We start from the raw sequence: 26,480 nt of genomic DNA on the forward strand, positions 1-26,480 counted from the left end.
AGCTTGGAAATAGACGTCCCTATGGGAAGAAGACTAGCAAAGATGCGGATTTTCAACAACATGCACCTCCATATCCTTTCAGTGAATAAGCAATCTTGAATCCTCATGCCACTTCTAGGAAGGTAAGTTACCATTCTTTAATAGAACACTCGAACACATCAAGTTCTTACTTTGGCATGCAAGTAAAGTGACCATTTGACACCCACGTGTGTGCACACTATGTCAATCAGCTCTGAGCAAATGTGCCAATGCTAACCGACTTATTTAATGTAGTCACAAGCAGGAGACAGCTGTACACTAGCTGTCATGTCGGTAGTACATAAAGACAGTCACACACTACACGGGGAGCTTGACTTCTAACACTCCCCCTCAAGCTCAAGACAGCATCTGCACACCAAGTAGCTGTCTAAAACCACAAAACTTATCTTTACCCAAAGACTTGGTAAAGATATCTGCTACCTGCTCATCAGTCCTCACATGCATAAGATCAACCTTTCTTGCAAGGACCATCTCACGAATAAAGTGGTAGTGTACCTCTATGTGTTTTGTCCTGGCATGGTAAACTGGATTCATGGCCAGGAGTACACTACTCAGATTATCACATAACAGTTTCACTGGAGCATCAACCTGAATATCCAAGTCAGCCATAAGCTTGAGCAACCAAGCAATCTCACATGCTGCCAATGCAGCCCCCCTGTACTCTGCCTTAGTACTAGATGCCAATGGAGTAACCTTAGTACATGGCTAACCGAAGCACAAGACACCAAGTGCTAATGGGTGGACCACTTTGTTGTGCCTGCCATGCAGCCAAGCACTGTCTGTTGGATGCAAGGACAGATGAAAGTAGGGCCTGCCACTAGTTAGGTTCCCAAGCAGCCACACTAGCAAACTCCAATCTGATGTTGCACTCTGGTCAATAGTAATGAAAAAGTCCAGACACCCCATAAAAGACTGATAATCAGCTAATAGCCAGGAAAGCAGAAGGGGGGAGGGGAGGACTCTAGTTATTGAAGGTTTTTCCTAATGTTTCTTATTTATGAGAAAAACAAATGTGAAAAACTGGTTCCGGATAAAAATTTGCGGAGGTCAACAAGGAATCACCAAAAATAAGAAATGCTAGACTTGTCACGCACCTTGTCAGATTTCACATGACATGGATGTGCAATGGTGTCACATCACACTTGTGCTGATTGTGTGCTGATAATTTTAAGCATATTGATGTGTCTTTAAGTTAGGTTCTTCAATTTTAGCTGTTATCCTGAGATTGGCATTGATTGAAGTGTCCATGGCATTCTCTACTTGTGAATAACGAATGTGAGGAGATTTTAATACTCATGGCGTGCTGTCTATCAACCTGCTTTCTGTCACTTATATGATTGTTCATGTGGAGATGTGAATCATGTCATTAACTAACTTTATAAGATTTAGCCTGTTTTTGAATATTATCCTACTTGCTCTTTGTGCCTGGACGTAATGAGTGGGGATGTTGGAAAGACTATTTTTACACATGCAATGACAATGCAGGCCTATATTGAGGCTGCAGAGGGTATGCTGACTGCAGATGTGGCATCGAACAAATGCATGGGAGCTTATGGAGCTGACCTGGTTTTGGATGATGCTAAACATAGAGGTTTGGTTGATAAGCTATGTGTGCTAACACATTGCAACACAGGCAGGTAAGATGGAAATGATGTTTTGTGGGTTTGTGGGAACTGCCCTGCCAGTTTGTATTAACTAAGAATTATCCATGTGTTTCTATACAGTTTGGCAACAGCAGGGTATGGAACCGCATTGGGTGTCATTAGGGCTCTCCATTCCAAAGGAAAAATTGAAATGGTGTATTGTACAGAGACAAGGCCATTTAATCAGGTCTAGATTCTCTGCTGGATTTGTTAAAATTGATAATCATTTCTCAGCATGGCTGACTATTGCAAACCATTCTACTTGCAGGGGTCACGTCTGACTGCATATGAGTTGGTGTATGAAAAAATACCTGCAGTCCTTATAGCAGATTCAGCTGCTGCAGCTCTTCAAGCCTCTGGAAAAGTTGCTGCTGTGATTGTTGGGGCTGACCGTATTGCTGCCAATGGTAGTAGATACCATTATAATTGTTTCTGGCTGATATTGGTGTAGCTTTTTGTATGCATGGTAAAGGATCTGTAAAATGCCATGCAGATTATTGTCTTTGATCTTCTTCATTCCCCCCTTTTTGAGTTTACACCCATGCAACACAAAGTCATCACAAATTATGTTAATCTAAACTTGTCAAGATTTTCTAACCTTGATGCTCATTTCCAATTTAACTGAAACATTCTCCTATTAGGGGACAAGTAAGGTTACTGCCATTTAATCCTTAAAGTAAGAACTGTAAGAGCTATATAAACTGATAATTTATCATAATCAGTGTTTCACCTCATTTATGCACACTCAGGTGGTTAAAGTGAGTTAGTATGTTTTCTTTGTAACTGCAAGTGTAATCACACAATGTAGTATGCTTCACAATGAAAACATTCACTTTTTTCAGTGATTAAATATTTCAAGAAATTGGAATGAACAAATACTTGAGGCTGAAAATGACAATTGTTCATTTGTGAAGATGGGTGAAAAGCACCCCCAGAAAAGCCACCCCAAAGGAATATTGGAGGGAGATGGGTATTTCTTCCAGCATTTCTCCTTAAGATGCGAGGACACTTTGGACATCCTTTACGCTTCCAATCTGTGTCTATAAGATGAATCCAATTTTCTTGACTTCTTCTTTTTCTTTTGCTTGGATTCTCCTTTCCCCAATGAAGATGCCACAAAAGCACAATTCTGTGTATTGGCTTTGTGAGAATCTCTCTTTGTGTTGCATATCTTGCTCTAGCTTCATGGTTAGAGTCTTGGTTGTAGTCGGATGCATCTGTGCATTGCGATGGTTTGGAGTGGTTGTGGATGCTAGTCCTTAGGGATGTGGTCGTGTCCGGGATTGCTGCTTGCTTCCAAGCTTGTGGATGAGTCCGTTTGGCTCTATGGTTAGGAGGTGAGTCTCATGTCTAGTTCCTTTATATTTGTCGATATCGCTTGTGTGGTATCTCATGGGCAGATGGTCATTTCATTGGTGACAGAGCAAGTGATTATGCTATGGATGTTGTTCTTTATCGGGATGACTAACGTGTTGCATTTGAGAGCCGTAAGCTCATGAATGCCCAAACATGTTATGCTATTCAAGAGAAAGAGCTATTGGTGGTTATCCATGCACTTAAAAAATTAGGCGTCATTATTTGTATGGTCCTTGGTTCATTATTTGGATATACCATCATTCCTTCAAGCACCTCTGCGATTGGTCCGGTCTCCGTGGCCGCAAGGGGAGATGGGCAGAGCTAATGTAGGAGTTTGATTTTGGGAATTTGTTACAGAAAGGGTGCAACTAATATGGTTGCCTGATACCCTTAGTGGGATCCCCAAAATTAAAGCCTTGTTCTTTTTCAAAATTTTGACTAATTCTATTTTCTCTCAAAGGGTGTTGCTAAAACAATCCTCACTTTGGTAGGATCTGGCAATTCGTCAAGATGGACCTAGTATCTTGAGACATTTTGGTGGTCTGAATGCTCAAAAGCTAGCTATTGATAGAAAGATAATGGAAAGTTATTGCATTTGTAATGGTTTACTGTTTAAACAAGGCAAAGTGCGTGTGTTTGACGATCCAGATATTTGCACAAAATTTTTTTATGAGTCATGATGTGTCGAGTGCGGGACACCCTAGCATACATCGGACTTTGGCCTTGGTGCCTCGCTACTTTTAGTTGAGTCTTACATGCATGAGTGTCTATAATGTCGGCTTAATAAAATTGAATGGCACAAACAAGAAAGAATGTTACATCCTTTATGAATTTCCAATAAGAAGTGGAGTAGCATATCTATGGATTTTGTAGTAGGATTAATTGTGGTCATAATGCAATCTTGGTTGTGGTTTTTTGATTGATGAAAATGATTCGATTCACTCCCACAAAGATGAATTTGAAAAGCCACAAGTTGATTGGTCTCTTTGTTGAGCATCTTCATTGACTTTATGGTTTGCTTGATGAAATAGTCAATGATTGACACTCTAAGCTCATTGGCCATTTCTAGCAGATAGTTTTCCAAAGATTGGAAACTCAATTGTCTATGTCATCCTCGTAGCACCATGAGACTGATGGATAGACCAAGAAGGCATCAGACTACGGAGGATAGATGTCTTCTGCAGACAATCTGATTGAGAGCATTATCTTTTTTAGATTGCGTTCACTTATAAAAGTGCTAAGCATCTTAGCATTGGGCTACTTAGTATGGCCCATTTTTTTTGTTGGGTTTGACTCACGCCTACGCTCACAGAGGAGTGTCAGTGATCTGCAATAGGACATTGGGACACTTTTTACTCTCCTTACGAGAGGTCCCCCCCGTTACATTATTTTCTATTTTGCGTGTTTATGTTATATAGTTCGGTCACTTACCGTACTTTACACCTTTTGGGTGTGAATGCACCTTAACAACCCTAAGGTCTAAGCGTTGTTTGTTGTACCTTCACTTATACACTTGGGAATTGTATCGTGTGTCAAGCTGTCTTCACTCTCACTCTCTCTACTATCTATTGTGTGCTTTCAGCAGAGAGCTCCCATCTCAGATCTCACATTTGGTATCAAAGCTAGGTTCTGTCAGCCCCAAGCCCAGCTCGGCCCTGTCGTCTGCAACGCTGCCCTTAGTCCAACACCACCATCGCTAGCAACCAATGCCCCTTGGTCTTTGCCATTGCCCTTGTTTGCCAAGCTCTCTAGCATCCTCCCACTTCACCAGGCCGTCAGCATCCTCCCACCCCATCAGGTTGCCAGCATTGAAGGTAAAATAGAGATTTAATTATTTTTTATTCAGAAATTTGAACTACAGTGAGGGGCTTTTGCCCGAGGAGTGCATTTCTGCTCTTGGTATTGTTTTTTGGATGCACAAATTGCAGAAATTTCTTGGGATTTGGGTCAGAAAATTTGGGGCTTTTGGATGTTTAGCAGATATTGGCACATGCGCTGAAGATTCAGTCTGAAATAGATTGAAATTGTGCATTTTAGACAGCTAAATTTTGGGGCTTTTGCATTTGTTGTGCTGTTGAGCACTGTATGTGTATTGGACAGCCTATACATTGGACAAATGTGATCAAGTGTGACACAATTTTGCTAATTACAGCTTGGTGTATGCTGTAATTTCTGGAAATTTGCAGATTTCCAGGTTGTTCCAGCTTTGGTTCTTACATGTGCTTTTTGAGACAGACATATATCATGGCCAATCAAGGACAAAGCGATGTATTCACCTATGTATCCAAAGAGGATAGATTGGATGGCAATAACTATTTTCTTTGGTCATTCATGATGAAGAATGTGCTGATTGCAAAAAATCTTTGGGAGTATGTTAGTGGTGAAGAAGTCCGTCTTGGAGTTGTGGCTCTTCCAACACCTCCCCAAGGAGGATGTGGTTAAAGGCTAGCTCTAGCTTAGCCACTTCCCCAAAGATCAATTGCACAAAAGGCTTGGGACACAGGGATGCCTAAGCATTGTCATTTATTGCATTGGTAGTTCAATGGTCCATAATCCTGCATATACGGTGTGTTGCTTCTTCATGAGTAGCATGACTCACACTTGAGCAAGCTATAAAAAATGAGACACGTATCTCTTTCTTAAAAAAGGAGCTTGAGAATGTGAAGATGAATGAAGGTGATGCCATGCAGGATCATCTTAACAAAATTTAGGACTTACATGAGCAATTAATGAATGTAGATGAGTATTATTCTGATGCACAGATGATCTCTACTACTTTGAATTCCTTGCCACCCTCTTATTTGGCCTTTCATATAGCCTTGAATCTCACCGTGAGAATTTTTCTGCAGCCACTTATGTTTCTTTAGTTGGTTAGTTTGCTCCTAGAAGAAGAGCAAACAAGAAAGAAAAGTGGGGTAGAGGCTACATATTATTCTGATGCACAGATGATCTCTACTACTTTGAATTCCTTGCCACCCTCTTATTTGGCCTTTCATATAGCCTTGAATCTCACCATGAGAATTTCTCTGCAGCCACTTATCTTTCTTTAGTTGGTTAGTTTGCTCCTAGAAGAAGAGCAAACAAGAAAGAACAATGGGGTGGATGTTGTAGCCTTTGAGTAGGCCTTTATGGCGAGAGAGAAAGGCAAGGGCAGCGAGTTTAGAAGTGCTCTTCAGAGTTTTGGAAGTTCACGTATTTCATAGAGCAACAAGAAGCAGGAGGGCACACAAGCCAAGAAGGGAAAGTGCCATTATTGTAAGAAGCTAGGTCATTACATAACAAAATGTAAGAAGTGCGTTGCCAAGGAGAAGGAGTTAGGGATATCTGTTTCTAATGCAGCTTCTACTACTATAGGGTCTACTTATTTTATTGATAACCGTGACTAATTGTTTTTACACTTACAGTCATGATTCTTCGTGGGTTGATAGAGCATTGAGCTCTACCGAGGATGCTAGCACTTGGTTCTTTGACAGTGGTGCTTTTAAGCACATTACATCTCGTGGGGATTTGTTTTCCTCTGTTATTGTAACTCCTGTTGGCAAATCTGTGCAATGTGCCAACAATGCATCTTACCTTGTTAAGAGGTATTGGGAAGATTGTCTTGAGAGCCATTGATAGCTCTACTCTCCGTTTACAGGATGCATTATGTGTGCCAGGGATAAAGAATAATTTATTGTTCATTTTCTTTAGCAAAGCATAGTATGTAAGTTATATTTCATGGTGACAGATGCATAGTCAAGGATAAGGAATTTTTAACTTTGGTATTGACTGGCACATTATTTCATGGGCTATATTAGCTAGATGCTTATTTGATTGATTAGTGAGTCTATTTGGCATTCTGCTATTACTCGTGCTGTCACAGGGAGAGTCATGGCATGCTTGCATAGGGCATGTTAACTATGGCAGTTTGATGGTTATGTAGTGTACTCAAATGCTAGATGGTTTACCTCTCTTGAAGAGACCTCTTGAGCATATTTTTGAGGGATGCATTTTTCAAAAATGCATCGATTATCTTTCCTCATGATATTTCTTTTTAAGGCAATAGCTAGATTACAGATTGTGCATCTGGATGTATTTGGACCTATGTAGGCAAAGTCATTGGATGGATGCTATTATGTTGTCACCTTCATTGATGACTTTACTCTCTTTTTTTGGATCTATTTAAAAAATTATTCTTTGCTAAATAATATTTTGAAGCAAAAAGAAATATTGCGCATCAATATAGTATTGCATATACTCCACAACAGAATGGGCTTGGAGAAAGGAAGAATCGGTCGCTCATAGAGATGGCCAGATGTATACTGAAAGCTAAGAATCTGCCACATGGCTTCTGGATGGAAGCAGTTATGTGTGGTTGTCACGTTTTGAAAATGTGCTAGGCATTGAAAAATGTCACGTCTTTTGAGGCTTGGGATAGCCGTAAACCTTGAGTTGGCCACTTTCATACTTTTGGGTGCCTTGCATATACTCATATTTCCAAAGTATTGAGAAAGAAGTTGGACAACAAAGTTGTGAAGTGCATATTTGTGGGGTACAACAGTGAGAGCAAAGGGTATAGATTGTACGATTCTGTTTCCAAGAAAGTCTTTGTTAGTAGGGATGTGATTTTTGATGAAAAATCAGAATTATCTCTTGTTGGTTTTGACACATATCAGGCTGCAAATGATGTGTTTGAAGGGCTATTGCCCATTTCTTTTGGTGACACAACAGGAGTTTCAGTAAATGAACAATATGTTCAGCCAGTTGCTCTCTTAAGCAATGGAAACATTCACCCTATGGTTGATTTGAATATTCAGCAAGATGTTGAATTTAAGGTTAATGAGGAGCATGCACATAATCAAGAAGCTAGGCAAATGCCTAGATGGTACTTGTAGACTATAAAAGATAGTGATTTGCATGCTCCTATTGTTGGTCGTACTAGAAGACAGGCACGTCTGTATGATCATGCTAATACAATGGAGTTTGTTATGGCAGCATACACACTTGATGATGAGGTGCTTGATTGTTTTGAGTTGAACAACAAAGTGTACATTGGATGGTAGCAATGCAAGCTGAATTTGATTCTATCATGAAGAATCAAACATGGGATTTAGTGATATTGCTTGTTGGAAAGAAAGCCATTGGTACTATATGGGTCTATAAGTTGAAAAGAAAAGTGGATGGATCAATTGATAAGTACAAAGTCAGGCTTGTGGCAAAAGGCTACACACAAAAGAAGAGCATTGATTATGAGGAGACATTTGCTCCTACATCCTGTATGATTACCATTCGGTGTATGGTTGCTTTGGTTGTCCATTATGGTTGGATGGTGCATCGGCTTGATATTGAAATTACATTTTTATATGGGGAACTTTAGAAAGAAATGTATGTACAATAGCCCATTGGCTTTGTAGTTGAGGGATCCAAACACTTGGTATGGAAGCTGAAAAAGACTTTGTGGTTTGAAGCAAGCTCCATGAGCTTTGTATGTAAAAATTGATGCCTTTTTACTCAGCCAACAGCCCATCAGAGTCTACTCTTTACGAATGCAAAGAGGGGGGATCCTTGTTGGCCATTTGTCTTTATGTAGATGATCTTTTGCTCATAGGGACACATGCTGATTAGATTTCAGCATTCAATAAAAATTTGTAGTAAAGTTTTGAAATGTTAGATTTGGGGCATTTACATTACTATTTGGGCATGCAGTTTATTCATGATGCTATAGGGATTGGATTGTCATAGTCGAGATATATTGGTAAACTCCTTGAGAGGTTTGGCTTTTAGGATTGCAAGCCAGTTAGCACACCGATGGAGACTGGAATCAAGGTGACATTGCATGATGATAATGATTTGTTTGACATTGATACATATGCTCTAGCAGTTGGATGTCTCATTTATTTATGCAACACAAGGCCACATATCTAGTTTGCAGTTTAGCTCTAGGAAAATATATAGATAGGCCCCGCATGTCACATTGGCAAGGTGTGAAGCATGTTTTTCGTTACTTGCAGGATACTAAGACTCTTTGATTGCTTTATGCCAAGGGAGGACCGCTACAATTACATGCTTACAGTAACTTAGATTGGGTTGGTGATTTTGATTCATGTCACTCTACAAGTGGAAATTGCTTCTTTCTTGGCTTAGAAAGAAACAATCCACTATTGTCACATCGTCTTGTGAAGCTGAATACAAGGTAGCTTTCACTACTAGAGTTGAATGTGTATGGCTGAAATGTTTGTTGGTTGATCTTGATGTATGTGTCACGGAGCCTACTCCTTTGTTTATTGACAATTAGAGTCCCATTGTAGTGGCACAGAACCTAATGTTTCATACACGTATGAAACACATAGAGATACATTATGTGTTTGTCAAAGAGAGGCTACATGCAAGAGATATCAACCTTGTCTACTATCCTATCACCAGCAATGTGGCAGACATCTTCAGCAAGGTTGTTCCTCGCGACAAATTTGAAGCATTCCTCAATGCTTTACATTTGATCTCCTTTGGTGGATGATCCTTGTATGCTGATCACTTTTCACTCCAGGGGGGTTTGTTGGGTTTGACTTATGCCTACGCTCGTAGAGAAGTGTTGGTGATCCATAGTAGGACCCTAGGGCCCTTTTTACTCTCCTTACGAGAGGTTTTTTCCCCTAGTTACATTATTTTCTATTTTGTGTGTTTATGTTACAAAGTTCGGTCACTTACCGTATTTTACATCTTTTAGGTGTGAACACACCTTAACAACCGTAAGGTCCAAGGGTTGTACTTTGTACTTTCACTTACAAACTTGGGAATTGTATCGTGTGTCAAGCTGTGTCTTCACTCTCACTTTCTCTATTGTGTTTTGTGTACTTTCAGCTGAGAGCTTCCATCTCAGATCTCACATTTTCCTATGTATGGTATGAGTCAAGGCCACTGATTGTCATCGAGCTCGAAGTGATGAAAATACAGTTCATGGTCAACTTTCAAGTTTCTGCATGATAGGTAGGAGATGTTAACGAATGTGAGGGAAAGCATTAAAACGGCCTTGGATCGTGTTTTAAGGATTGGAGGATAGATTGGACAAGTCATACACTTTGATAGGCTCATTCCCTAAAGGAGATATCCTTTGACTCATTGGTAGTCAGGAATACTTTTATCTCAGAATTGAAGAGTATGGTATGTTTATGAGATTGGATGTTGACTTGTTAGAGTTTGTATGCGATTGATCAACATACTGATGGAAACAGAGGTGGAGTGGTGATTGGCAGTGAAGAGAGGATTAATTCAAGTGAATGAAGGTAGAGATGGACACAGCTTCTAGGTTGTGATCCCAATGTAATTAGTCTCTTGGCTCTTGTACAGCCCCAAAACTTTTCCTAATTTATATTTACGTAAATATGCGGTCGAGAGTTGTCAGGAGGACAAATGGCTGGAAAGTTCTGTAAAAGAATGCCGATGCTTGAGCACTTTTTTCATCCTGATTCATCCCTGCTCATGCCTTCCGTGCGTTTGCACCAGCATACATTGCCTGCATAATCATCATCAGCATGCTGCCTTGCTACCAGCCCTTCATTAGCGTGAGCCCTGCACCCTTGTAACCAACTTGCATTGCCTGGCAACCTGTCCACTGTTTGGTGACATCATATCAGGTGGTGACATATCAGATTCCTGTAATGCCCATCCTGCTGCTGTGATTTTTGCTGTTCCAGACCTCTAGCTGCTGGTGGACTGCTGGTACTGGTGTTTCAGCCATCATATGTACAACAGGACTGCTGCATTTTGCTGATTTCCTGAACTCTGGCTTAATGACACAGCCTTCACATCTGGCGTGGAGATTTGGTGGTTTGCTATGTTTGGGATCTGCTTTGGAGGATGCCAGTCTCTTCAGTATCCTTCAGCCTGCTTCAAGATAGAATTGCTGTTGGACAGCGTTCTGCTCCTTGAGCACTCCATTCTATCATGCCTCTTTATACTCAGTTTGTTCATTGGTTAGCGTTTTCTTATTCATTCATTTCTTTCTTTGAGTTCAGCAGTTGGTTGTTGGTTTATCATACACTCTGTGTTTTCTCCAAACCTTAGTGTTTCTTACATGGTTTCAGAGCTAGGTGCCTAAGACATCCAACTCACCATGAGGGCTAGGCTTTGTAAGATTGCACATAGACAAAGCTCCCAGGTTGTGATTGTTGGCACAAAATACTTATAATGAGAGAAGTTATTTGTGTATATGTATGGCAGCCTATAAGTGGGTGATGAGTGTGAGAATTTGAATTAGAGAAACCTGCAATTTGTGCAACAGAATTTTCAACACAAAGAATTTGTCCACAACAAGACTCAAGCAATCGATATGTTTGTAAATAATCAAAATTTTAAAAGAAAGATATGCCTGTTCCTTTACTTTTTACAATCCTTCTTTATTGAGCAACAAAGATGTAAGAGAAAACAAAGAATTGTTAAAGCTTAAACCGTATGACATCTTCAAACCAATGTATGTTTCAAACCCAATTTCTTTTATTGCCAAGGCAACCAAGAATGGATATTCTTGCGAGTTTAGTTTTGTACCAATATCAAACTTCAGAAAACTCCCACCAAGAAAATACCAACCACAAGGAGCAGAATGTTTAATGACAATACTCAATTAAGCTAGAAACTTTCACATGAAAACCATTCTCTTTTCTTGCTACTCTCAACAATTGATGATACTAAGTGTGACCTACTTGAAAAGGTCCCAAACCTGAAGGTGCCTTGTGGCATGCTATCCATGGGAAGGGAACAAGAGGAAAATACAGAGACATAGGCAGAGGAGGACAAGGCTCCCAAGTTGTGATTCTAGGGGAAAGCTGATGAGAGAACTGAAATATGTACATCTATGGCAGCCTATAGTTGATGACTAGGAAGAAAGATGGGAAATTTTACCGCCCAGATTTGGACCTAGGCGTATAAAGTCAACATGTACCACCTCCGATGCAATCATAAGTCGTATGCCTAGCCACTTCAAGAGTGGAGAGTTTGGACTTATTAGAGGAGAGCTCTGCAGAGATTTGAATGAGATCTAGGAAAGTGGGTGTGGAAAGATGCATTCCAAGACAAGACTGTAGACATTCCTTCTTGTAAGAGTCAAGATATGACCTGATTGAGGGGAGGGGGCAGGAGGATTCCACTGAGTATGATCAAGCAATTGTTGGAAGTAACAACAATCCCAACTGCTGTAGTCTGCTACACATCATTGGTATAGGCAGGGTGCTGCTCAGCCTTTCTTGAGAGATCTTCGGAGTAGACTTAAGGAGAGCTTTGGACAATGGAAGATCACACTTCTTATGTGGCTGGCATATAGGAGTCTGGCTAGGCACTTGGCTTAGATTTGGAAGAGTTCCAATAGCATGGGCGCGTGTTTTGACACTAGAGACCGAGAAACACTGCAATTGGGACTGCCCTAGAGTGCAAGAGGTCTAGAGGAAAGCTCCAAGCCGATTTTCAAGGCGCTCAAGGGGAGATGCCAAAAGCTCGAGCAGTAGTAGCTTGGATTGCAAATAAAGGACCAACGTGTGGAAATGAGGATAATCATTTGGAACATTCTTTCCATATATCATGTCATCTAATGCATCATTCAGGCTTTGGACTTCATTGAGATAAGGTGGATGGTGTAGGAGACTGGGAGCCCATTTCTAGTATCATAGCTTGATATATCTTGACATTGTAGCCTAGGGAAACTTTGGAATGGGAACGGAAACGGGAATTGGGCACGGAAACAGGAACGCAAATTTTCAAAGGACCGAAACGGGAATGGGAATGCCATATCATCAATGGAAGACAAACGTTACATGATATCGTAGTTAATAAGGTTTAAAGACTTTTCCTTTAAGACCTTAAATTTATCAATATGCAAAAACTTACAGTTTAAGTTAGAAGATGTTAATGAAGCTGTAACATGGAAGAAGTTCTTAGTTAGAGAGAGAGAGAGAGAGAGAGAGAGAGAGAGAGAGAGAGAGAGATCAAAGTCTCTGTTAGTTATAATCGATTGTCATAAGTGTTGGTCTTGATGGACAGCCTGTAGTTGCAACCAAACTGTGGCCACAATCCTTGTTTCAGTTGTTCACTTTTAATGTTCACATGTGGAAGAATCACAATTTTGCTTTTATCAAAGGTGATGATTGAAAGGGTGGGTCCCTTTTTTCTTGTGAAGGTTATGATTGAAGTGGTTGATCTCAAAACAGCACATTTGTGGCCTAAAATAAATTATGTTTTGTTAAAAGGGCACAGACTTTCAATTTTTGACTATAAAAATTGCATTCTATTCCATGGAGACTTTTTATGTCCTGAAACGTTTTCCGAAAAGTTTCGGGTTTGGCCTGAAGCGCCACGTGGCACCGTTTCGGGATTACGAAACGTTTTGGTTCAGTAAACGTGTTTCAAGAGATTTTGACCCCGTTCGTGTTTCACCTCTTCCTAAGTCTTGTTTTGGGCTGTTCCAAACTATGCTTCACAATAAGATGTATTAATGGTGTAGACCATTAACATAATCTCACATATTAATGTCTTCCTTCCATAAGACGGACAATGGGATGTAGACTGGGAACACACTATCACTTTTAATCTCTTACTTGCATCTAGACAAGCATCGTTCATACAGTTAGATACAAATGGGAGAGATTGCAAGGTGATTTTGATATATTGCCTCTTTAGGCCCATGGTTCCAGAACTGCAAGACTTTCTCAAATGGTTTTGTACTATAGATAGCCAAATTGAAGAGATTACAGGAAGATTCTGATATCTTTGCCTCTGTAGACACATGGGTCTAGAACCATAGGTATTCCTTATATAGTTTTGCACTATAGATGAGCAAACTAGCTTTTATGTTAGCTCTTGTATTAGATAATCTCTCTTCAGAGTGGCTAGCTTGAGAGATCTTTTTGCATTGTGCTTACATTTCTTCATATATTTGAATTTGTACTTTGTATCTAGTTTAGCGATGATTATTGCTGAAGGAAAGTTCCATTAGATTTGTTTTCTTGGAGAAGAAAGTGTGGTGGGGCTCTAATATCTAAGAGATGAGATTGGCTAGACTTTTCCTTGTTGCGTATCCTATGTTTTTTTGGAGGGCAAAACAATCTCAATATAAAGAATCTACCAAAAACTCTCTCAAAGAAATGATAGGGAGCTTGTTCTTTCTTGGGCACTATCCTGACAGAAGTAATTAGAGCACAGTTATAGAACAGTCTCTCTTATGAATGTCCGTTTGGGGAAGTTATCCATGCCGTTCGCAGGTGTGCCCCACACATCCATTTGGGTGGTGGTGTGGGTGATTGCTCTCATTATGTGTCTCCACCCAAGAGCTTTGGCTCCTCGATTGAGGCATCATGTTGTCTACTGTCAAGAGATACATGCAAAAATTTTGTGCCACCTTTATCATGTTGAGAGATAGGTATGTGAACCCTATATGCAAGGATGGATAAGGGTAGCTGGGTGTGAATGGACTGGAGGGCAGGGGAAATCCTCACCCTAGCCATCCAGAGGCTTTTTAAACAGCCAAGAGGTCACTCTCAGTGATGTGAGAGAGTGTAATAGTTGTACTCCATAAGCAATTGAATAAGCGAGGTTTTCTTCTTGTACTTCTTGAGCTCTCTTCTCCCTCTTGTGCACATTTTTTGTTATGCTACAAACTCTGATTCCCAATATGGTATCGGAGCTATCTCTAATCCCTTCGGCTTTCCTAAACCTCAGTTCAACCTAAGTGCACAAGAAAAGCTTCACTTTCCCATCTTGGTCTTTCAACCTCCATAGCCAGCCAGCACCTACGTCCATTGGAGGAGCTCGTGTGAGTAGAGGAGGGCATATCTTGTCTTGCTTTCTTCTAAAGATCTCTTCCTCAACTCGTGGCATGGCATCCTTGCACAAGAGATCTTGACATTGTTGATGCAGCAGCACGGAATTGTAGAAAAACACAGAACTGGCTCAATCTGGATAGTGTGGGCTTCTTTGAGCTAGTGCAACTTGCAATGTTGACGAGTTGTATGGGGCTTTGATAGCCCCCCTAGGTGGGCTATCCTCCCACAAGAGGGCTTCTCAAATCTCTGCCCCCACAAAAAGAGATCTTTGTCAAACCCTAGCTGTGGGTTTCCTGGCAGCCATAGGTAGGAAGCTGGAAGCTCTCCTATTTTCATTTTTTTCACTTTGGGAATCATTAAGAGTGATTCTAATCACTGAAGCATATTCTCTGAAGCTTATTCCAGATCTAGGAGCGGCCCCAACACTCGGGGATGTCAGTGAGCTTACCGGGAAGCCGACTTTCAACTGGTCTCCACTCAAGCAACTCACTAAGCTTGACACTAGTGTTTCTAAACACTATTGATTAACCTTCTAATCACTTGCTTATTGGATATTTGTTAAATCTGGTATAAACACATAGACCATTGTTCTCATCCCTCATTTTATCTTGTAACACATCACATTTAAGCCTGCTACTTATTAATCATCTCTTTTGCCTCTGCACTTATTGGCCATTGTGTAAAGGACTAGACAGTGTGGTCGTCTAGTCCTGCTGACAATTACCTTTCCAGAACAGACAAACCTCTCCTTGAGAGCAGTACACCAAGAGAGGGGGTCTGGTAAGCATCCTTTCATCCAATGCCACTTATCACATTGTCTTGGTATGACCAAGTGACAGGTGTTACTGCTGAAGAAGAAGCGGTTCAACCTACCAAGGTTCTCTGGAGCTTCTTACCTGACTAGGCTGTGGCTTAAGTGCACCCAGGCTTCTCCAAGCCCCTACATATTTTATGACACATGGATAGGCTTTGGAGTCTTGGTTAAGCGTACCCAGAGTTCTCCAAGCCCCTGCACATTGAATGACACGGGGATAGTCTGATCCAAAGAAGAAATTACTCTCCATTTCAAGGATCAGGAGAAAAAATTGGGACCTGAGGTCATGTTGCAGCTGTGATCATGAGATATTTTGGTTGCAAGCTTATCATAAATCTTGTTATGAGAGCTGTTTCCACGAGTTGTAAGTTTTGTTTCTCTCACACCTGAATGTGTAAGTGAAAAATGCTTGAGAGTTGACTCCTTCAGACACATATGTCACTCTCTTTCTGGCAGCATGCATAGAATCTGCAACCTGTGTTTGCTTAATCTTCATTCACATTTTGCATGCTTGGCCTTTGTTTCTGATCTCTAACCTTCTTAAAAGAAATCAAAGGTTGGAGTTAATGGCATGAAATCTGAGTGTATCCAGTATAATTTCATAGATGTTGTGGAAAATAAAGCTTCATGTCATTACAGACTTTTATGAACTGAATTGTCTGAGCAAGTTGAGGTATTGAACTTCTCTATGTGAGTCCAAAATTTCATTTCTCATGCCTTTTATATCTTTTGTGCAACATGTGTGAGCTATTTGTTTAAATGTTATTGACCAATGTCCTGGTTGCCAAAATGTCTGTTTGCTTGATGACAGGGGATACTGCTAACAAGATTGGCACATACAGTTTGGCACTGTCAGCTTTTCATCACGGTGTACCATTTTATGTGGCTGCTCCTCTCACAACAATTGATATCTCTTTGCCATCTGGGGAAAGCATTATTATTGAGGAAAGGTCTTCGTCAGAGCTCACTCATTCACACGGAGGACTACAGGGGGCAGCGTCAGGAGTGTCTGTTTGGAACCCAGCATTCGACGTTACTCCAGCTAGATTGATAAGTGCTGTTATCACTGATAAGGTATACAAGGTAGAGAATTCTGATGGTTCCTTTTTCTCCTGCTGTTTTCAAGAGGTGATTATTCTATTCTTGTCTTCCAGGGCATCTTGAAAAAAGCAGAGGGCTCTTCCACCTTTGACATCCAATCATTCATAAAGGATAGTACTGGCGCATCTCATGCTTCTGCTGGTTTGTCTCCTTCAAAGGCTCCAGAGAACTGTTTAGATGCTAATGGAGATACTGGTAGCAATCAGGGGAGAAACAGAGGTTTTTTTATTTTGAATGTGAATACAGTAGTTGAGTATATCAACAGCATTCCAGATTTGGTGGCAAAGTTAGGGGGTACAGGTGCTGATTGGACTGTCAAAGAAGTAGGGGATGGAAATCTCAACTTTGTGTATATTGTAAGTGGAACAAAGGGCTTTGTAGTCCTGAAACAGGTAATCTTGCTTCCTTTTTCGTTTTTGGCCATTTTAGTGCTAATTTATGCACCTAGAATTGAACCCAACTACTCTCTCATGGATAAATTGCTTTGCCTACTCAAACAAGAACGAATTCAATTTACTTTCTTTCACTTGACTTGCAGGTGCCTTGATGTTGGTTCTACTAAAATTGCATTGTGTCTCTTTTGCCTGCTGTGCTGATGTTGGATCATTGGCAATGTTGAACTGCAAGCAGAATAATGTTTTATTGAGTGTGGTGCTTTTTGTGGAGTATGGATACTAATGTTGTGACAACTTGACACACATGGAAAATCCAGTTTTTGTACATAATGAATTTCCACTTGAAATTTGTTTTAAACCTTTTATCCTACTATCTAACAATATTGGTAAAGTCTCATCCAATTTTGGTATCTTCTCCTACTTGCCTTTATTTTTGTTTTTCCTTGGGTCCAGTTATTCATAATGTGTAGACTAGAGGAGAATCCAATAGGTCTAGATTTTTAGCACAATATTCTTTTCGAGATGAGCTCATATATTTGTACTTGGTTTATATATTGAGGATATACAAGATTCTTATATAGGGCTTCTTATGCCAGCACTCAAAAGAAACTTTATACAGGAATTCAGATTTGATGGAATCTAGGATATGTAATTATTTCCATTAATTCCTGCGCAGAGGTTAAAAAATAATTAGGAGGTCCATTTATAGTGTTGAGTCCACTAGCCCAAGCTCGACCGGCTCATGTTGTTTTAAATATAGTGAAATAGGACCTGAGCCACTTAAGTGGCTTGTAGCCACTTTTGTGGAAAATTACAAGACTAGAGTTAAGCTGCCATTTGTGTTTGCCACATAGTTTCCAATTTTAATTGAAATTTGGAAAGTACTTTTGATGCTTTAAAAGGCATCACAGCATGCTGTTAAAATTGTGGGTACATGATGTAGAACATTGAGCCTGAGTTGTGTACTCTGCTAGCATAATTTTAATTTTATGAATCAGGGAAGTTATTGAGCTTCTTGCTATTGAAGTCTACTTGGGCATGTGGATGCCATGTTTCCTAGGCCTTTTCTAAAAATGAATGTGAACAGGCATCTACTGTGAAAAGAGATTGTAGGCATGTTTTATAATCTGCTCGAGTTAACAGAATGCCATATGCAAATTTGAAGTTTCATTCAAAGCTTGAGACTCAAGAGCCAAGGTTAAAAATTCAGATGGAATAAGAGCCTGTTGAGATTAATATAGAATGAGGGCCTATAGCTGGTTTTTCATGTACATTTTTCCTTTCACTATACAGTTAGATGTTATGACTTCAGCCAAGTTATCATCATGGTGGGGGCACTTCCAAAAATTGATGTCCTTATGGTGGGTGACTGCAGTCTGTACCTTACGTTCGTTGTGTTGGTGAGTCATGGCCCATGACATCAGATCGTTCTTACTATGAAGCATTAGCACTGAAAAAACAGTGGAGCTTGTGTCCACAACATGTCCCAGAGGTTTACTATTTCGATCGTGGCATGTCGACCATCATAATGGAGTATCTGGAGCCTCCACATATTATCTTGCGGAAGGGATTGATTAAAGGCATTGTGTATCCTGTTCTAGCAGATCACATGTCTGAGTACATGGCAAAGACACTTTTTCATTCATCTCTGCTAGCTATTTCAACTAGAGAACACCGTTCTACAGGTGAGGGGCCATGTCAAGTATAAGGCGGTGTAACAAAACACCCATGCATCAAAATTGTGATCTTGTTCTTACTTCCATTTTTGCAGATGATCTATTGTAATCATTCTTATTGTGTGGTGGCTGTTTGTATTGCAGTGGCTGAGTTCTGTGGCAATGTAGAGCTCTGTAGGTTAACTGAGCAGGTTATTTTCACGGAGCCTTATATGGAAGCATCAAACAATCGGTGGACGTCTCCTCAACTTGATGAGGATGCCAAGGATTTGCGTGAGGATGAGACGCTTAAAATTGAGATAGCAGAACTGAAGGCCAAGTGCTCCCTCTCCCCATCTTTGTCTTTGCCTATCTTTCTCTTTCTATCTGCCCTTCATATGACATGCAGGCATTGAACTCATTACTTATCGCAAATAGGGTCTTAATGCTAGCGTGGTTGAATAAGGGACTAAGATGAATAGATCTTTTTGGACTCTGAAACATCTCTGCTTGTCAAGGTCACTCATATCAATGCACAATGCTAGAGGCTAAAGCAACTTGTTTTCCCAGACAGTCAAGAGCAGACTAACTGAAAGTGTTTCCTCTCTTTTGCATTCGTTTAAACAAAAGAGTAAAATAAAGTTTTGTTCTTTTGCATCTAATATTGCATGCAGATTATTTCACTTTCTTATTTCTAAGAAAGATGATGCTTTCATGCAGGTTTTGTGAAAGATCTCAATCATTGATTCATGGTGATTTACATACTGGATCTATCATGGCTACTGTCACATCCACAAAAGCCATAGATCCAGAATTTGCATTTTATGGGCCCATTGGATTTGATGTGGGAGCATTTTTGGGGAACCTAATACTGGCCTATTTTTCACAAGATGGACATGCTGATGAGCATAACAACCGACAGGTATATAGTAATTAACTTTCTTATGTTGTTAATTTTGTATCTTTTAGAACAAAGAAACTTTTAAGATATCCTTCTAAATCTGCATTTGCAAGTAGATGTGGCAGCAAGCACTTGGGTCTAGACACTGAGTCGAAGAAGGCTGATGGCTGAAATTCTACAAGACAAGGGATGAACTGAGTGGCCATGCAGCCTTCTATTTATAGATGTGGATCTTCCCAAAGTTTGGTTGTTTGCTTATGGGACATAGAAACTTTGGTAATCTTTTGAGTTTTGGGGCTGTTTTGATGAGCTAATGAAAATTTAATGTGTGATGAATCTTTTTTAGCTTAACATCCCCTCTTAGGCCCAAACTAGAACCAAAAAGGGATTGCAAGTCTAGCCCAGCCCATAGTACCCCGAGTCATCCCACCCCAAGGGAGCTAGGCATGAGGCCAAGGGTGCATGTCAGAGGCAACCGGTTATCTTACCTCAAGAGGCCTAAGGGTAACCCGAAAGAGGCCAAGCTGTGAGGATGTACTCGGGTTTGTAGAGAAAATACAGAATGTATGAACACAGCTAACACAGTGAACTTTTAAACAACAATGCGAATGAACAAGAAGAGACTGAAGAATGGCTGAATGCTGTAATGAATGAATGATGAAGGGAGGAGACATAATTGAGTGCTTGCCGTTGGGGGGAGAGAGAGAGAGAGAGAGAGGATGCTTGTCCTTTTGCACTGACTTGGTCAATTGCCTGTACCATCTTGCGCAGTCTACATAAGGTTTGCGGGTCCCTATCCTTGTGCTCCCGAGAGAGAGAGAGAGAGAGAGAGAGAGAGGTCGTCCACATCGTGCCCGTGATCCATTGACCTGCTGATCCGTCTGCAGGCGCCGCCTATTGTCCTGTTCGTTTCCGCCTGCCTTTCGCGCGCAAAACAGTCCTGCGACAGCCTGGATCTGCAGTTGTGCCGAACGTGCAGAGAGAGAGAGAGAGAGAGAGAGAGAGAGAGAGAGAGAGAGAGAGAGAGAGAGAGAGAGAGAGAGAGAGAGAGAGAGAGAGAGAGAGACAAGAGGTGATGCGTCGCTGCCGCCTGACGCCATCGCCTGCAGGTCCCGCCCGTCGCCCTCGCCTGACGCCCTCGCCTGCAGGTCCCGCCTGATGCTTGCCTGCACGTCCCGCTCGTCGCCCTTGCCTGACGCGCTCGCCTGCACGTCCCGCCTGACGCCCGCCTGCACGTCCCGCCCGTCGCCCTCGCCTGCCATCACGTCCGTTGCCCTCGCCTGACGCCCGCCTGCACGTCCCGCCCGTCGCCCTCGCCTGCCATCACGTCCGTTGCCCTCGCCTGACGCCCGCCTGCACGTCCCGCCCGTCGCCCGCCTGCACGTCCCGCAGGTCCTGTCCTGCTAGCACGCAGGTTCCGTCTGCGGCTGGAATCGGCCGCTGGCATCCGTCCGCAGCTTTCTCTCTGCGGCAGCAGTGCGCGTCGCTCTGGTAGGCTCTGCATCAGGTTTCACGCCCTTGTCTATTCCACCAAAAACCCTAAGTTCAACAGTCGCCCTGCTCCTGGCGCCGCCAGCGTGCCCTGTTCCCGGACACTGCTGACGGACCCCTGCCCGGCAGCCCAGCCTGTCCCGTCTTGCTGTGGAGACCGCCCGGCCTGTGCCTCGCCTATCTGCCCCTGCACGGAGGCAGAAAAAAGGGAAAGCGAGTGAGTCGGCAAAACAGAGGGCCAGTCCTCCTTCGAGATCAAATCATCATATACGATGGCTGGTTTGGATCTGGACTTCATAGATCAAACAGTGGCAGCACTGGGCCCGGATTCCGATGCGGAGGACCCTGAGGATATGGTTCCGTGCAACGAAGAGATGCCCTCTGGTCCTGACATCCAGCCTGCGGGTAAACGTACCAAGCATGCTTCGGAAGAGATAGACGTTTCTCAGGATCGGTCCTATGCCCAGGTTGCCTCGGATTCGGTGGACTCTCAGGAAGTGGACTGGGAACACTTGCTGGAATTTGCAAACACTTTGCTTGGAGATTATGTTCAACATAATCAGGAAGCATTTTCTGACTCCGCACCTGACGATGTGCTGGACGCCACCGTGGATCCAAAAACTGTCCTACGCTCTTTTTCGGTATTTTATGATCGCGCCGTGATACTTTTCTTCACTGGTCGAATCCCGTTGCTTTCCCGTATTCGCCAGTGGTTGCAACATCTGCTACAAGGGGACTGTGTTGAAGAGATTTTTGTTGGCTCCAGGGGTTTTTTTGAGGTCCTGTTGAAATCAGAGACGCACCGTGCTGCTCTCTTGTCTAAATTGCCTTTGTTTTTTGAACGCCGGTTGGTTCATGTGGTTCCCTGGCGTCCAATGGCAGATTTTCAGCGTCTGCTGCAACGTGAATGCCCGGTCTGGGTCGAGGTGGAAAACTGTCCGGCTGTTTATTGGCCGCTATTGAAGGATGCCATGGCCGTTGTGGGCACTGTTCTGGTCCCTCCCAGTCTCCGGGCTGTGAATCGCAACCGCTTGTGTATGCTATGGGACACTACAAGAAAAAGGCCTGCCTGGTTACGCCTCAATTGCCCTGGCATGCACCCATTACACTTTCGTTTGAAATGGGGCAATTTTGCGGGGCACTGCTTCTCTTGTGGACAGTTGGGGCACTTTATGGCCGAGTGCCCGGAACAGCAACACACTTCCCATGATGGCCATGCTGTGCCGCCCATGGAAGAGATGGTGTGCGATGCCCCATCGCTGGATGCTACCCATCAGCCTCAAGCTTTGGCCAAAGGTAAACAACAGGTTGCGGGTCTGGATTCTAGCGCCACTGATTGGGTGGAAGTCCGTGCAAAAAAAGGCAACAGGGTTGTTGCGGCCATGGAGAACAATGTGCCTATTACATCACAAGATTCCATGCGTACATACATGCGAAGGAAGGAAATGCAGTCTTCTGAGCGCTCGGCTCCTGCTATGGTTTCCTCTGCCCCCCGTCATCAGCCCGCCAGGAAAATGTCCTCGGATCGTTCGAAGGGTCCTTCTGCTAAGCTGGCATTTGACACCAGAGGTAATGTCATTACCCCGTGGGACCGTCGTTATCCCCGTTCCATCCAAAAGCCAGCAGATATGCCGTCTACTTCCAAATCTGGTCCGCAGAACTCTTTTGCAGTGTTGGCAGATTTCTTGGACGAGGGAGTCCTGGACATTCTCGCTGACAAAGTCAAATCGAGGCAAGCAGTGCCTCGTACCTGATTTTGTTTTGAGTATACATGAAAATCGTCACGTGGAATGTGCGTGGAATTTGTTCTCGACACAAGCAACATGCTATGTGGACTGTGTTGCATGAAAATCAGTGGGATGTCCTGTGCGCTGTTGAGCACAAGAGTCATGATGAAGCCGGAAAAGTGATAGATTGCCATGGCTTTAGATTGTTTTATGCGGGGTCACAGGCCATGCATTACTCGGGTGTGCTTATGATTGTCCATGACAAATATCAGCCTGTTCTGATTAAAAATGATGTTCATGGCCGTTTTTTGGTGATTGAAATTATATTCGAAGGGGAAATCTTATGGCTACTTGGCCTCTATGCTCCGAATGATTCCTTATCTCGTCGGGCGCTTTGGCAAACTTTGCAGGCCTCCTTGTCACTTGGTAGACGGGGCTTCTTCATGGGGGATTTCAATATGTGTGTGGATTCCTCCCAGTCCACATCAGAGCATTCGGTGATGGATACGCCGGAAAGTCGTATGTGGCAGGCGTTGGCTCTTGACGTCCTCAAGCAAGATCTCTGGTCCTGGCTACACCCGTCCGCTACAGGGTTTACTTTCCATTCTGCCCAGTATGCAACAACATGGTCAAGATTGGATCGTATATATATCATGCAGAATGATGATTTCCTTCCTGAGCTGCTCGAAATGAAAGTATTGCAGCAATATGCCCTGTCGGACCATTTCCCTCTGCAGCTTGAGCTACTTGCACAACCCATTGCCCCGTTCAAGCAATTTCTGGAGAGACTCCCTTTGCGTTTCAATTCGTCTTACCTGAAGCATGCCATCTTTCAGGGCTATATGCAGCAATTGATTGACAGATTTCTCTTCGACTTCTCTTCTCAGGGCACTGCGTCATTCGAACGATTGCTCTCTAATGTGCAGCGGGTTGCTCGGCAGTATGGGATCCACCATGCCTCTCTTTGTCGGCAGCGTCGCAAGGCAGCCGAGGACATGCTGGCTTTGGTTCGTTCTCTGCTGGTGGACACTCCGGATGATGCATTTCTGCTCGCGCTGGCCATGCGAGTGGCGGATCTTCTTAAAGAATTCCAATTGAAATCATATCAGCAGGCCAAACTGCAACATCTGACAGAGACGTTGCAAGATAATGCATGTCAAACCCATAAATTCTTTCGAGCTCTTCACGCCTCTCCTGCCAGGGAGAATATGACCAGACTCGAGGATGCAGAAGGTCACCTTATCATGGATCCGCAGACTATTGTGCAGATGTGCAGGACTTATTTCCGTGATCTTCTCGGCACCACTTCTCCACCTTCAGATCAAATCACTCAGGCCCGTTCGGATTTTTATGACCTGGTCCGTAATCAGCTACCGCAGGACATGCAAGCTGTTATGGAGTCCGATATTTGTGAGGCAGAGGTTATGGACGTCTTGTTACATTTGCCCAAGGATAAAAGCCCGGGTTGGGATGGTCTCACCAATGAGTTCTTTGAAGCTTTTGCTACCCAACTGGCGAAACCATTGCAGGCCTTGTTTCAGCAGGTATGGCAAACCGGGATCATGCCTGCCTCATGGAAAGAAGGCCTTATTAAACTGCTTCCAAAAGTTCCTTCGCCATCTACATTGACACAGTGGCGCCCCATTTCCTTGATGGGTTCAATGTACAAAATCTTTTCCAAAATAATGGCGAATCGGCTTCATAAGCATCTCCCGGCCATTGTGCATCCTCTACAGTATGGTTTCATTAAGGGCCGAAATATTCTGCACAATGTATTGAATGCTCAACTAGCTATTGATTATGCAAGGCATTCTAACCAGGAGGTAGTACTCATTCAATTGGACCTGGAAAAGGCTTTTGACTATCTGGATTGGTCTTTCGTTGCTGAACTTATGTCGGCTATGGGCTTTGGTCCCAGGATGTCTCGTCTAATCTACACCATTAGTGCTGCGGCGTCTTCGCGAGTCATGCTGAACGGTGGTGTTACTGAGCCATTTGTACTTGCCCGCTCAGTCAGGCAAGGATGCCCTTTGAGCCCGCTATTCTTTGCCCTCGCGACACATCCAGTTCTTTCCATGTTATCCCATATGGTAGTCTCTTCTCAGTTGGCCGGTCTGTCGCTTCCTTCAGGCCAGCACTTCATTACCCAATCCCTGGCGGATGATACTTTTATGATTTTGCGGGCGGACAAGGACAACCTCAAGCGCGCATTGGATGTGTGGGGCATTTTTGGCCAAGCCTCTGGCCTTCGCATCAATGCGCTCAAATCAGCCATTCTCAGCTGCACGGAGTCGGATTTGCAGTCCTTGGACTGGCAGGGTCTGGTTGTTCCGCGTGGCTCCATTGTCAGGCACCTTGGGTACCCTTTGGGTGTCGACGTTCCACCAAAGCAGCTTCTGCAGTGGATTTCTCAGAAAATGATGGCCAAGTTTATGTATTGGAAATCTCAAGCCTGGCCCTTCCATATTCGTCTCAAAGTGGCCCAGACAATTATGTTGCCAATGTTGACATATTTTTTGCCATTGTTGCCCTGGACTGCTACGACTCTCAATGTTCTTACTCAGTCTATTCGCTTCATGCTATGGAAGAAGGACTCATTGCATGCAGGTATTTCCTGGATTTCTTGGTCGCATGCCTGCACCCCTAAATGCATGGGTGGAGGAGCTATTTTAGATGTCCAAACTCACATGCAGGCACTCCGTTGGTCTCTCTTTCGCGCCATGTGCTTGGATCATCATCCATGGGTTGATATAGCCCGCTATTTCCTTGAGAGCCATGGGCTTCTACAGGGCAATACCCAAATCCGGACTTCTTGGTGGCATGTTCTTAATGCTGATTCAAGGTTCTCCAGTTCTTCCTCGTCGCTGCTCAATCATTTGGTATGTTCCTGGAAACGGGTCCTTCTAAAGGCTCAGTGGCATCCAGCGGAGGATCGCTTGACTACGAATTCTTTTCAATTGGAATTATTGGCAGTCTCGCGTTTACTTGTATGGGAAGGCAAAAATGAGCTTAGACCACAATTCAACCGGATGGCTCGTTTGGGCTTGTCTTCGGTCGCGGATGCCACCCTTGCTAGTCGTAATGTGCTTATATCTTTTCGTACAGCCAGGAGGCTTTACAGGATTCCCCGGGGATATAGGCCTTTATGGGAACAGCTTTTGCGGATGCTCCAGAGCAGACAACCCTTTCCTGCCCTTGCTTCAGATCATCCCTGGCAGGATTGGAACCTACAAGGCCGGCTGCCTTTAAGCAAAGCTTCTGCTAATCAAGTTTATCATATTCTGATCAAAGATCAACAATGGTTAGTTACCAAAGCCAATGCTTTATGGGGCTTACGAAAATCCCGGTCCTGGTGGAGAGCAACTGTGATGGAGGGCTGGTTGAACAAGACCCCCTTCAAATGTAAAGTATTTCTTTGGAGAGTGATGATTGGTGGTCTCCCGCTTGCGTCGGCTCTTTCCAAGCGACGAATCTCCAATGGCAACTGTTTCTTTTGCACCACTGCGGTGGAATCGGCCCGCCACAGATTTATTTCTTGCCCTGTCGCAAAAAAAATCTGGTTCTTTTTGTCGGCT

At 43.0% G+C, this 26,480-nt stretch overlaps 1 protein-coding gene across 2 annotated transcripts in view; it reads left to right on the forward strand.

Moving 5' to 3' along the window:
- The window catches only part of LOC148021065 (methylthioribose-1-phosphate isomerase-like), a 158,827-nt gene that overhangs the window by 76,703 nt on the left and 55,644 nt on the right, over nucleotides 1-26,480 (forward strand). For both annotated transcript variants that reach the window (XM_087698920.1, XM_087698919.1), the window contains exons 5-12: nucleotides 1,525-1,676; nucleotides 1,764-1,869; nucleotides 1,951-2,089; nucleotides 16,447-16,709; nucleotides 16,790-17,128; nucleotides 18,507-18,816; nucleotides 18,952-19,126; nucleotides 19,507-19,708. In XM_087698920.1, the coding sequence (XP_087555046.1) occupies nucleotides 1,525-1,676; nucleotides 1,764-1,869; nucleotides 1,951-2,089; nucleotides 16,447-16,709; nucleotides 16,790-17,128; nucleotides 18,507-18,816; nucleotides 18,952-19,126; nucleotides 19,507-19,708 (1,686 nt within the window). The remainder of the gene's footprint in view (nucleotides 1-1,524; nucleotides 1,677-1,763; nucleotides 1,870-1,950; nucleotides 2,090-16,446; nucleotides 16,710-16,789; nucleotides 17,129-18,506; nucleotides 18,817-18,951; nucleotides 19,127-19,506; nucleotides 19,709-26,480) is intronic.

Source organism: Lygodium microphyllum, chromosome 18 (genome assembly GCF_053477565.2).
Source record: "Lygodium microphyllum isolate KBCC chromosome 18, Lygodium_microphyllum_v1.1.10, whole genome shotgun sequence".
NCBI lineage: Eukaryota > Viridiplantae > Streptophyta > Polypodiopsida > Schizaeales > Lygodiaceae > Lygodium > Lygodium microphyllum.